The sequence below is a fragment of the Euleptes europaea genome, chromosome 12 (genome assembly GCF_029931775.1).
Source record: "Euleptes europaea isolate rEulEur1 chromosome 12, rEulEur1.hap1, whole genome shotgun sequence".
NCBI classification, from domain to species: domain Eukaryota; kingdom Metazoa; phylum Chordata; class Lepidosauria; order Squamata; family Sphaerodactylidae; genus Euleptes; species Euleptes europaea.
The window spans coordinates 58,113,321-58,126,799 of NC_079323.1; the positions used below are offsets into that span (position 1 = coordinate 58,113,321).

A 13,479-nucleotide genomic window follows, 5' to 3' on the forward strand; every position below is an offset into this window, starting at 1 on the left:
ACACCCACCCCTTATCTTTATGTGAAGGCTACCAGGTGGGGCCACAATCCCAGCCCAAAATTCATCAGTCAAGGCTGAAGAAATACCTTAATTCAGAATCAAATGATTAAACTGTAACCTAAAAATCTTAAGCACCTGGGCAACTTGAATACTTTACCTGCCTGCTGTGCCAAGACTTGGATCATAGAAGTTAATGCCATGTTTTAGAGAACAACAGAGATCTATTAAAAAGTTATGAACCAATTCCCTCACTATGACCTTCCCCGCCTCTTCAGGATCCTGGGTAGCCTGCAAAGAACAGATATAATGGGGGGGGGGATTAAGGTTTAACTGTTTTTGTTTGTTTTAGTATACCAGTACAGCAGCAACAAGGATCAGTATATGAGTCCCTGCTGTATTATTCCCTCAAACTGGGAAATAAGACATAAGAGGGACTAAAAGAAAGCAGTAGGACAGCATAAACATAGTTACTGCACCAGCATATAAAGAGAGAGGAAAAAATATATTCCTATCACAGTCAGAGAAGAGAAAGGTGAGAACAAATCCACCTGGCATTTGCATCTCTAAACACTATGGGCCAATGCTTACGCTGGACAATCCTACTTACTGCCCCCCCTCAACACACATACACCAAAAACAGCCCAGATTACAATTACTCCTTACCCTATACAAAATAATTTAACCAAAACCACCGGGCCAGGTCTTTCTTTCTAGAGACAATACAACACAGATATACCTTGACATCTTCAGTGCCGACATCAGTGATTCCATTCCAGCGATACAGTGAAGAAATGTGGTTCAACACATCTACAGTAAAAAAACGCACCTTCTGGGTCTTACTGATACTTCTGTTTTGAACCACCTACAAATAACACAACAAAGTTCCCACATTTTCAATGTAACACAAAAACATTCTCTTTTTTCTTCTTCTGTTCTTGTGGTCTCTCATACAACAAAGCAGAACACCTCCCAACCAGAAATTACACACTGTAACTAGTTCCCATTATAAAGGTGAACCAAACCTTCGCTAAGGGCACAATGGAGGCCCGAACACAGGCCCAAAGAGATTTCTGTGATTAAATCTGATTTCAACAAAACTCACGTTAATCAGATTCCTTGTGGAAGAGAATCCAAAGGATCTTAAACTGGACTGTGGGAGTTTGAACCTTCAGCATGCAAAGCAGATGCTCTAGCACTGAGCCACAGCCCATGCCCAAAGAAAACAATCACTCACGCGATAGAAGTCATGAGAACAACATTTTATTCCAATGTATTCATAGGGAGAAAAGGCCCAGATCACAGCTAACTAAATCTAAAGCCATTATTACCAAGCATGTTTGCATGTGTATAAAGTAGTCACAGCTTCCTAACTACTAATCTGAGGTCAGTGTCCTGGTTGCCTAGGAAGCCAATTTAAGCATCTTTGAATTATAGGCTCCAGCTCTTAGAGCACTTTATGATCCAACAAAGATCCATAACAGCAAGGTTTAGACCTAAACTTCCGCCAAACATTACAGCAATCAGTAATGGGAGAATCTTTAGAAAACCACAGCGAAGCTGTTTCCAAAATTCAAAGACACTGTTGGGAGGACAAAGCCATTTCAAAGATAATACCTTTGTTGTCAAAGTGGAAAGCAGAAGGCTAATTGTAGAAATTCTATCTTCCTTCAGTCCAGTTCTAAAAATATCAGGAATGAAATCTACAAAACAATACAAAACATTATAAGCTGTACATGGAAGATAGAAAGTGTTTTGAAAAATAAAAACTGTCATTGCTGCATAAAAAAAGTATCCATTACGTTATAAGAGGTAATGCTCAGAATAAACAATGAACATATGTAAAGGGTGGCTGATATTAGTTACTTGCCTTATTATGATACGGATATGATATGGATACACAAAACTGGCAGCTCGGAAGCTCAATCTCCCTCCTGTCTGGCCTGTAGTTTGGACCCCCTTTCCATTGTGGGCCATTTATGCAGTCACTTTACCCGGAGTTAGCGAAGACACAGACTAAGGGCTCTCCCCCAGAGAGAACAGCAACATTATGCAACTTTAGTCCGATTTTAATGCAGCACTGGCTGTACATGATCCAAAAAGAAATAAAAGGGCTGAACCAGAAACAGGAAATAAAAATAAGGCCAAGGCAAATGGTGCAAAATAGGTAAAAAGATTCTTCAGGGGAATCTGTAGTTATTGCAGTAGTCCTTATGAGCATAAATTCTGTAGGCAGAATATGTTCATAAGGACTACTGCAATAACTACAGATTCCCCTGAAGAAGCCCCTTGGGTGAAACACGTAGGGAATTTTTATTCTGAGTAATAAAAAAATCATTTTACCTATTTTGCACCATTGGCCTTGGCCTTATTTTTATTTCCTGTAAATAAGTCACCCATGGGAGTTTGTGTAACTGCTTTGCACAGGTAAGAGCTTCGGTGAGACCTTGTGCATGAGTGAAGTCTCCTTGGGCAGGCTTTAATTTACAAACTACAAGACACAAGATAAGGGTTCTTCAAACCCTGCCCTCCCTCCATAAATAGCAACAGAGGAATCAGCAAAGTGTTCCCATTAAATATCTCAGCTGCTGACTCCAATGTGTGGGATAAAGCTCAAGCTAATGGGCATGAGACTCTCTCTCCTGAAGTCTCTGATACTGTTCACACAGCGGACTGCGGATGGCAGGCGGGCGGGGTTAAAGAGCCCTTTGTCCTCTCCATTTGGGCTGAAGTGAATCACTGGTGGAGCCAATGCTGTCAGCCCTACAGCGCAGGCAAAGGAGACAGGTGGGTGCTCTTTTCAATCACTTACTGTTCCCCTCCCCTAGGATGTGTGTGTGTTAAGTGCCATCAAGTCGCTTCTGACTCATGGCGACCCTATGAATGAAAGTCCTCCAAATGTCCTATCTTTGACAGCCTTGCTCAGATCTTGCAAATTGAAGGCTGTGACTTCCTTTATTGAGTCAATCCATCTCTTGTTGGGTCTTCCTCTTTTCCTGCTGCCCTAGGATAGGATTACCTAATACTACCCTACCCTACTCTTCCAAATACAGGCACCCCACTTTAATAAAAGAGAGAATTGTTTAGTCCTTTAAGGAAGAAAAAAATACTCGTCAAATACCTTTTAACTCAAGAACGTGTACCAGGGTCATGTTGTCACCAGTAATTAAGAAGGAGAGAGCATACTGTATGTATGCCATACGGACATCAGGCTTGCCCTAGATAAATGTTAAGAGGCATTCAGAATATATGTTAGGCAAATGCCAATTCATTAGTGAAAAATGAAATGCTAAATACATATAAAAGAATGGGTTTGGAATTCTGAGCAGACAATTCATTGTCTATTAACCTTTACAACTATTTTTATACTTACCATATATTGTCAGGCAGGTTACCTCCCCTGTTTTACCACAGACCACACATGAACATTAACTAGTGCTACTGCCTCTGCTGCGGTCAGTCTGGGTGGTCAGTCACAAGGTTCATATGCCCTCACTGCATGTTACATAAAATGCAAGCAAAGCACATAAAATGGAAGACATTATTTATCCAAGTGATACTCAGTGGCTTGGCAGCCACCTGTGGCTCATCTGAGCTCTGCTACCCAAGGTGGCACCTGACCCGTATTTCACGAAGCTGAGCAAGACCATACCCTGGTAGGGTTTGCTGGAGTCTCCCTGAGATTATAAACCTCAAGCTTGGGATGAAAGTAAATGTGAACACATGAACACATGAAGCTGCCTTATACTGAATCAGACCCTTGGTCCATCAAAGTCAGTATTGTCTACTCAGACCAGCAGCGGCTCTCCAGGGTCTCAAGCAGAGGTCTTTCACATCACCTACTTGCCTAGTACCTTTAACTGGAGATGCCTGGGATTGAACCTGGGACCTTCTGTATGCCAAGCAGATGCAATTACCACAATGGCAATTGCAAATGTGGCTCCCCCAGAGCCACAGAGTGAGTACCACTGACTCCCCCATTATGTCCATATGCAAGGAACACAAACCATGGGAGTAAAATACCTTTACATGCACCTGGATAAGCAAAGAAGTGACTGTGCAGGCAGCACAGTTATACCAGCGAAAGAAAACACAAGTATTATCTCCTAACATGCAACTTTCAAAGATTTTTCCAATGTTATCAAGATTACAGCAAGGTCAAGAAGTGGCTGACAATGGCCTCTCATCCATATATAAAAGAAACTCTGTAATACAAGGATGGAAGCAGCAGCAGAGAAGTGGTATTTTGAAAGTCACAGAGAATCCACATGGTTGAGCCATCACTGTTCATTCACTGTAGGTGTTTCCTCTTACCTTATAATCTCTCTTTTTCACTAACCCAGACAAGAACTTATTATTGAAATCAAAATGGCTGTAGACATCCCTTGCAGCATCTGGCCCCTGTGCCACCATTGCCGACAGCAAGGTGAGGCACAGACGAGACATTCTACGCAAATAAAATGGGAGATAGGGTGCTACTGAAACAATACATTGGCAAACAAACCAATGAAAAAAATTAAGAAATCTTAATATTAATGTTATAATGTTAACAAGGCAGCAGACATTTAGCAGTATTTGTTGTTAGTCCAAACAGAAGCAACTTATTTATAATATCATTTTTCCCCTCTCTAACTCATATTGCTTCTTTGGTCTACAAGTTTATCCCAATGGAAAACATAACAATCCTCCCTGATCAATACAAGGTAGTCATCTTGGATGTTGGAGTATATAATTTTAACTTTAAGAGAAAAAACATGATTGTCTCAATTCAGCTTGGAGGGCCACCCCTGCTACACAATTCGAAATTCTGGAGATGGAACATAGAAATTTAAGAAGGACTGAATCAAAAGACTCCCCTACTTTGTCAGTCCAGATACCAGCCCCATGTAAACTTTGCACAATTACCTTGGTGTTGAACAGTTTCACAGCAGCTGAGATATTCTGAGTCCCAGATGAATAAAAAAAAGACAAATAATATTTGTTGCTGCTATAAACTAATCTTTTAACATGAGCAGTTTTCACTGACCAAGTTAATCTCTGGTCAAACCAAAACCCTAGGGGGTCAAGAAAATCAGGAACAAAGCCTATTCCACAACACCGGCCTTCTGGATCAAGGGCGACGATTGCCACACATAGATGGTGCCAGTTCCCACTTTCCTCATATGCCTGTATGAGTATCACAATCTTACAAAAAAAACAAACCTGGTTTTTTTTTGTTATTACGTATAATTGAAAATCAAAGGCCAAGTCTTTAAACAACTCTTGATGGCTATACACCATTAAGTTTTGGTCTTGGGACTGGCCCTGTCATAAGGCAGGGTAAGGTGGCCCTCTTTAAACACTAGCTTTGTGGTTTCATTAAAAAGTAGTAAGTTTCTCTATTATTATACTGCTATCACTGTGAGGGTGGGCATTTTCTTTTTCAAGCAACAAAACGTCTTGGATCATGTTGTCCAAGAAACCAAGCTATATTTTTTATTCAATCACTTTAAGGAACATGACTGAAGAGAGCTAGGTGATCTCTCCAGTATATAAAGAAATAAAAAATACAAAGAAACAAAATTATATTTTGCCGGTGTAACAATGGTTTCTGTAACAACAGAAAAACAGGGTAGCCTGAAGACTTTTAAAACCTATGTTGATGGCCTATGTATTTAATAAACAAATAAATATACATGGAAAGTTACATAGCAATAGAACACGAAAATCTCAACTAAAAATCTAGTCTATTGAAACTCTGGGCTGTATATACAAGGGTTTTGTTCTGGTAATGGTGGAGTGTTGCTCTGACACAAGGCATGGTCAGTGCACTGCTAGCAGAATGGAATATCTGGATCCGATGCTTTGTGTATTATCCCAAGGTCAGATTCACTGGAATGGAAAGTGGGCTGTTCTCAGATGAACAGCTACAGGTTGTACTTTTGACAATGAACTTACCTATGATTTTCAGAATACAGAGCAGAATAAATTAATCTCATGTAGCTGTTGATCAGCTTCTTTACTATGTTCATCCCTACAACACGAAAATGGGAAAGATCACTCGCTGTTCGCAGCAAAATGCTTTCCAGAGCTTGAAAGATGAGCAGCATCTGCAATATATCAATATTTTAAAGGTAAAAATAGAAAAAGGAGCAAATGATGCCAAAGGGACTTGAGGAGTCATGAACTGGAGGTGGAAAGAAAGCTTCAAAATACTCTCTGGTTGTTTCCTATAATGGTCAACTAGGAACATAAAGACAACCTGTAGGTAAACAGCTTACCGTATATACCCGTGTATAAGCCGACCCGCGTATAAGCCGAGGTGCCTAATTTCTCCCCAAAAATGGGGGAAAATTAGGCACCCGCGTATAAGCCAAGGGTCGGCTTATAACCCCTCCCCCCCCCCGCAGACTTACCTTCTGGGCTCCTGGCGGTGGGAAGCGGCGGATCCGGCGGGGGTGGCCTTCCTGCAGCTGCAGGAGGCCCCCCCAGGCCGCTCCTGGCGGCGGGAAGTGGTGCGGCCCGGCGGGGGCGGCGGAGCAGCCTCCCTGCTGCCGCAGGGGGCCTCTGGAGGCCGCTCCCCGCCGAGAAAAGGCGGCAGGGGCGAGGAGCGCCCTCCACGCGGCCGCAGGGGGGCTCTGGAGGCCTCTCCCGGCTGGGAGAAGGCGGCGGGGGTGGCTGAGCTCCCTCCCCGCGGCCGCAGGGGGGCTCTAGAGGCCTCTCCCGGCCAGGAGAAGGCGGCGGGGGCGGCGGAGCGCCCTCCCCGCGGCCGCAGGGGGCCTCTGGAAGCCTCTCCCAGCCGGGAGAAGGCGGCGGGGGCGACGGAGCGCCCTCCCCGCGGCTGCAGAGGGGCTCTAGAGGCCTCTCCCGGCCGGGAGAAGGCGGCGGGGGCGGCTGAGCGCCCTCCCCGCGGCCGCAGGGGGGCTCTGGAGGCCTCTCCCGGCAGAGAAAAGATGGCGGCGGTAAGTTCCCCCCTCCCTCCCCCCTCTACCGTATTGACCCGCATATAAGCCGAGGCCGGCTTTTTCAGCCCTTTTTTTGGGCTGAAAAACTCGGCTTATACGCGAGTATATACGGTATACTGTGATATTGTCAGAACTTGCAATCAAAGCTGCAGTGCTCTGGTGAGCTCTTTTGGGACAGCAGCCCTGGACTGCAACCACACTAAATCCCAGTGCTGGACCTGAGCTTTGCATACCACTTTACACTGAAGTAGATGTTAAAGACGACTTAAAACCCACCGCTGCAGGGAAACTGGTAATTATGTACAAAAAGTTTTTAATGGCAAGCCAGCAATTTAATTAAGTGTACTCTCAACACATTTTGGTGAAGATCACATCCTTCACTGCATCCTTTCCTCCAACAGGTCACAGAGGTGACATCTTAATCAGACACACAATGGGTAGCCGTGTTAGTCTGTTTGCAGTAGTCAAAAAGGGCAAGAGTCCAGTAGCACCTTAAAGACTAACAAAAATATTTTCTGGTAGGGTATGAGCTTTCGTGAGCCACAGCTCACTTCTTCAGAACAGCTCACTTCTTCTGAAGAAGTGAGCTGTGGCTCACGAAAGCTCATACCCTACCAGAAAATATTTTTGTTAGTCTTTAAGGTGCTACTGGACTCTTCCCTTTTTGACTATCTTAATCAGAGTTACACCTTTCTAAGACCACTGACTTCAATGAACTTAGAAGGCTGTAACTCTCTTTAGAATGATATTGTAGGAATTCTCTGCTACTGGTGTTCTCTCCCCCTTTTGTAGCCCTCCCACATGCAGAGACCTACAACTCAGGGGAAAGCTGTGTATGCTTAATGTCACATGCAGAGGAAGGACTTGACTAGACTCATTTATATGAAGCACAGTACTCTTAGGGCTACCACCATAATATCCCATTCTGGGGAACAAGACAGCAAAGCTGCTATTTGCAACTTTTTAAAAAAAGGGGGGGGGGAGAGGGAATAAGTGCTGGAGCCAGATTTGGCACAAGGGCTTCACAACTAGTAAAGAATTAAAAACATGAGTTCGGATCCAAAGAACTGTGACCAGAGTTCTGCTTTGGAACATAACTTTTCTACCTCTCCCCATCTTCAGAAACTCTCTGCGCCACTCATAAAGCTGCTCCTGAGTGTCGCAGGACTCCTGGAAATAGTGTGGACTGAAACTAAACTGGGAGACCTGTGACAACTGCAAGATAATTCCACCCACACCAGCATAAGTGCCCTTAGTTCACATAGGCACACCTTGGGATCTAACCCATCATAATGCTTAAAACTACAGTTCCTGAAGTGACTGTAGGAGTAGCCTTTCTGCTCCTTGAATGTTTTTGTTGTTGTAAAGCTCTGGATGAGTGCTTTGGAACCCGAACTGCACAGACTAATTTGGAGTATGCACATCCACTTGACACTGAATTTTTTTTTAATTCACTGAATAGCACAGGTGCACAAAATCAGTGAGGAAGAGGGAATCACATCTCAACCAGCAATCTCAATAGCAACTGTTGGGGTACATGGAGGATAATCACATTGTTTGAGGTACAACACATCCACAGCTGGAAAAATGCAACAGAATTCTGGCAACTGATACCCAACCTCATAGGAAGGCAGGATAAACGCATGGATAGTAATTGCACAGATTCCCCAATCCTGCAATTAATGACCCTTTTTTACAGGCTTTGTAAAGAATCAGATGTGTACAGCGCTTTGTGCAAACAAGGCCATAAAGGTGACAATTAGTTAATGCTATTTTAACAAAAAAAAAACGTATTAATTTTTATCCTCTCCTATTGTCCTTATGTTGCAAATCATACACTGCTAATACACTTTCTACTGTAGCTGTCCACCTGCACTAAGTGAAATGCTTACCTCACTTTCTGGCCTCCTTTCACCATCTAGAAGTTTTAAAATTTCTGCACACTCAATAGAAATTTTAATGTATCCTTCCACAACATCATATTGTTCTTCTGATGGCAACAATTTAGCAATGGATATGAATGTTTCCAAACCTGGAACAAAACAAAGGTATTTTTTCTTTCATCATTCTTCATTGTAACCAACTATGGCTGACAAACATAAGAAAGGCCCTGCTGGATCAGACCCAGGCCCATCAAGTCCAGCAGTCTGTTCACACAGTGGCCAACCAGGTGTCTCTAGGAAGCCCCCAAACAAGACGACTGCAGCAGCATCGTCCTGCCTGTGTTCCACAGCACCTAATATAATAGGCATGCTCCTCTGATACTAGAGATAATAGGTATGCAGCATGACTAGTATCCATTTTAACTAATAGCCATGAATACCCCTTTCCTCCATGAATATGTCCACTCCCCTCTTAAATGGGGTTACCACACTTTTTTTTCCCAGCGATGTATTGTTTGAAAATGTTGTAAAAAACATCGCTTTAAAAGGGTTTTTGGATACCACGGCTTATAAATGGTTGGAAGACGTCTTCACAGCTAAAGGGGCCAAACAAAGTGCAAACAGTATTTTTTATAACGTTTTCAAACTTTTAATACATCGGTGGGAATACAAAGAAAGTGCGAACAGTATTTTTTTAATAACATTTTCAAACTCTTAATACATCGCTGGGAATACAAGTGCGGTAACCCCCCAAAGCCTTCCAAATGGGCAGCCATCACCACATCCTGGGGGAGGGAGTTCCACAATTCAACTACGCGTTGTGTGAAAAAATACTTTCCTTTTATCTCAGTGGGTAGCCGTGTTAGTCTGTCTGCAGTAGTAGAAAAGGGCAAGAGTCCAGTAGCACCTTAGCGACGAACAAAAATATTTTCTGGTAGGGTATGAGCTTTCATGAGCCACAGTTCACTTCTTCAGATACCGAAGGTATCTGAAGGTATATCCCCGTAAAAATATTCCTACCTGCCTTACGGCAAATGTCTCTGTACTCCTCTCTTTTATTTCCTAGTTTTCTCTGTATGTGTGTATGCATCATTGATTTGAATGAAAAAGTCATAAACACTATTTAATTTGGAATCCACTGTCTGTCTTTATTCAAGGTCTCAATAAACGGATTCTGGTATAGCTGAGTGCATCCTGCTTTATAAATACATAGTTACCGATTGCTTAAGCTAATTTCCCCATATTATAGAGCAATTCTGAAGAAGTGAGCTGTGGCTCACGAAAGCTCACACCCTGCCAGGAAATATTGTTGCTCGTCTTCAAGGTGCTCCTGGACTCTGGCCCTTTTCTAATACTAATGCTTGTCTGAATTTACTCTCCTCTACTTAAAGACAGATGGATTCACATTCTAGCTGTATCTGAAGAAGTGAGCTGTGGCTCATGAAAGCTCACACCCTGCAGGAAATATTTTTGTTCATCTTTAAGGTGCTCCTGGACTCTTGCCCTTTTGTATTACAGACAGAAAGGCAACTCAGTACAGTTGCAGTTTCATCCAGTTTCTCCTATCCTTGTTGATTGTTCCCTCTGACACCCCAGGACTCTTAGCCCAGTGACCCAGCGCACAGAGCAAGCTCGTAGCTAGGCAGAAATCCCTCCCCCGGCAGTCTGGAAGCCAATTGTTACCGGGAGATCTCTGGGGTACTGTCACATTATTTGGGGGCGCTTTTCACCCAGGCCAAACAATGCACTCTGTATCTGAAGAAGTGAGCTGTGGCTCACGAAAGCTCACGCCCTGCCAGAAAATATTTCTGTTCGTCGCTAAGGTGCTACTGGACTCTTGGCCTTGTCTAATACTAATGCTTGTCTGAATTCACTCTCCTCTACTTAAAGACAGATGGATTCACATTCTAAGCTGTATCTGAAGAAGTGAGCTGTGGCTCATGAAAGCTCACACCCTGCCAGGAAATATTTTTGTTAGTCTCTAAGGTGCTACTGGACTCTTGCCCTTTTCTGCTACTGCAGACAGACTAACACGGCGACCCACTGTGAATTAAAGACAGATGGGTTCACATTCCAGCGGTATCTGAAGAAGTGAGCTGTGGCTCACAAAAGCTCACACCCTGCCAGGAAATATTGTTGCTCGTCTTCAAGGTGCTCCTGGACTCTGGCCCTTTTCTAATACTAATGCTTGTCTGAATTCACTCTCCTCACCTTACAAGAAAGATGGATTCACATTCTAAGCTGTACCTGCAGAAGTGAGCTGTGGCTCACGAAAGCTCATACCACGCCAGGAAATTTTTTTGTTCGTCTTGAAGGTACCACTGGACTCTGGCCCTTTTCCTTTTCCCTGTTTCAGCTCTGCAAGTCCTGGAATACTGCTTTATTGGAGCACGTGGGATACAACGACCAGGTCCTGCCTGGGCCGGGATGAAGCAGGGACTGAAGGAGGCGTGAAGAAGGGGGAGATGAAGAGGGGGCTGCGGGAGGAAGAAATGCAAAGGGAGCAGCGCTCGCTGCCCAAGAAGCACGTGGCAGCAGCGCCTCGGCTCTCTCTCTCTCTCTCTCTCTCTCTCTCTCACCCTTGGCGGCGGCGGCGCCGGGCTGGCGCAACATGGCCTTGAACTGGGTGCCGGAGAACTCCTCCGCCTCGGTCTCGCGGGCCCGCTTGGGCGGCGGGCGTTTGGCCGCAGCGGGGCTTTTGCGCTTGGCGGCCATGGTCGCCGCCGCTCCACTGGGCAGCGAGCGCTCACCGGAAGCGGCCCTCGCCGCCGGAAGTGGTCCGCCGCCAGTTCCCTCCTCGAGAAACCGCGAGCGCGCGGGCGGGTTCCTAGCGAAACGGGTTCCGGCCTCAGGAGCGGCCGGCATCCCAACCCGAAGCGGGAGGTCTGAGTGGGGCGGTGGGGCGGAGCGGTCCAGCCTAGGCCCGCTGCTTTCAGCTCCGCGGAGGGTTTCCTTGCAAGGGCCTGTTCCCTTCAGATGCAGCCGCAACCCCGCCGCCCTCCCGGAGCCCCTCTTCCCCCTCCTTCTTGACAGCACCGGCCTAGGCTGGCCTTTTGCATGCACACAACGTGAGGATAATTCCCAGTGGGTCTGTCTGCAGTAGTAGAAAAGGGGCCAGAGGCCAGGAGCACCTGAAAGACTAACAAAAATTGGTTCTTGTAGGCCAGTGGTTCCCAGCCTTTTTTTGACCAGGGACCACTAGGACTTTTTTGTTGGGTGCAGGGACCCCAAGGCTCAAAATAAAAATTCCGAGGATTTGAAAATAAACTTTAATCATAACTGTTTGAATAATATTTGAATATATATATTTATATAATAAAGGTAAAGGTCCCCTGTGCAAGCACCGGGTCATTCCTGACCCATGGGGAGACGTCACATCTCGACGTTTTCTAGGCAGACTTTGTTTGCGGGGTGGTTTGCCAGTGCCTTCCCCAGTCATCTTCCCTTTACCCCCAGCAAGCTGGGTACTCATTTGACCGACCTCGGAAGGATGGAAGGCTGAGTCAACCTTGAGCCGGCTACCTGAAACCAACTTCCGTCGGGATCGAACTCCGGTCGTGAGCAGAGCTTTTGACTGCAGTACTGCAGCTTAACACTCTGCGCCACGGGGCTCCTTATTTATATAATAGAGAACTTTTAATTGACAATATTAATTTATTATGGGTTTATAACTTTGTTTCGCGGACCTTAATTTAGTTCTCGCAGACCCCTGGGGGTCCACGGACCCCTGGTTGGGAACCAGTGTTGTAGGCTATCCGGGCTTTGTGACCGTGGTCTTGTTATTTTCGTTCCTGATATTTCGCCCGCAGCTGTGGCAGGCATCTTCAGAGGAGTAACACTGAAGGACATTGTCTCTCAGTGTCAAGTGTGTAGGAAGAGTAATATATAGTCAGAAGGGGGTTGGGTTTGAGCTGAGTCATTGTCCTGCAAAAAATAACAAAGGTAATGTGCTAATCATTGTCCTGTAAGTATCCAGATAATGTGCTAAGGAGGGTGTGGTATGTTAATATGGACCTATTGTATCCTGAAGTGATCTGTTAATGTGTGAAATCCAAGGCTAATCCGCATGGCTATTGTGGACTGTAGTCTTTGTTAGTCTGGAAATAGCCATGCGGATTAGCTTTGGATTTCACACATTAACAGATCACTTCAGGGTTTCACACATACCCTGGCAGAAATATATTTTCTTAGTCTTTAAGGTGCTACTGGACTCTTGCTCTTTTCTATCGCTGTTCTGTGTGTGCGTGTAAAGTCCCATCAAGCCGCAGCCGACTTATGGCGACCCCTTTTTGGGGGGTTTTCATGGCAAGAAACTAACAGAGGAGGTTTGCCAGTGCCTTCCTCTGCATATCAGCCCTGGGATTCCTTGGTGGTCCCCCATCCAAATACTAACCAGGGCGGACCTCCTCGGCTTCCTGTCCTGAAAAACTCCATATTAACATACCACACCCTCATTAGCACATTATCTGGATTCTTACAGGACAATGGTTAGCACATTACCTTTGTTACTTTTTGCAGGACAATGATTCAGCTCAAACCCAACCCCTTTCTGACTATATATTACTCTTCCTACACACTTGACACTGAGAGACACTGTCCTTCAGTGTTCCTCCTCTGAAGATGCCTGCCACACTGCTGGCGAAACGTCAGGAAAG

The 13,479-nt window shown here is 44.9% G+C and overlaps 1 protein-coding gene across 1 annotated transcript in view; it reads right to left on the reverse strand.

The window, feature by feature from the left end:
* Positions 1-11,539, reverse strand: part of URB1 (URB1 ribosome biogenesis homolog) — a 70,042-nt gene extending 58,503 nt beyond the window's left edge. The window contains exons 1-8 of the mRNA XM_056858210.1: positions 11,404-11,539; positions 8,834-8,973; positions 5,935-6,086; positions 4,312-4,444; positions 3,119-3,215; positions 1,615-1,700; positions 737-862; positions 158-288 (exon numbers count right to left, since the gene is read on the reverse strand). Coding sequence (XP_056714188.1) covers positions 158-288; positions 737-862; positions 1,615-1,700; positions 3,119-3,215; positions 4,312-4,444; positions 5,935-6,086; positions 8,834-8,973; positions 11,404-11,539 — 1,001 coding nt within the window. The remainder of the gene's footprint in view (positions 1-157; positions 289-736; positions 863-1,614; positions 1,701-3,118; positions 3,216-4,311; positions 4,445-5,934; positions 6,087-8,833; positions 8,974-11,403) is intronic.
* Positions 11,540-13,479: the final 1,940 nt, after the last annotated feature.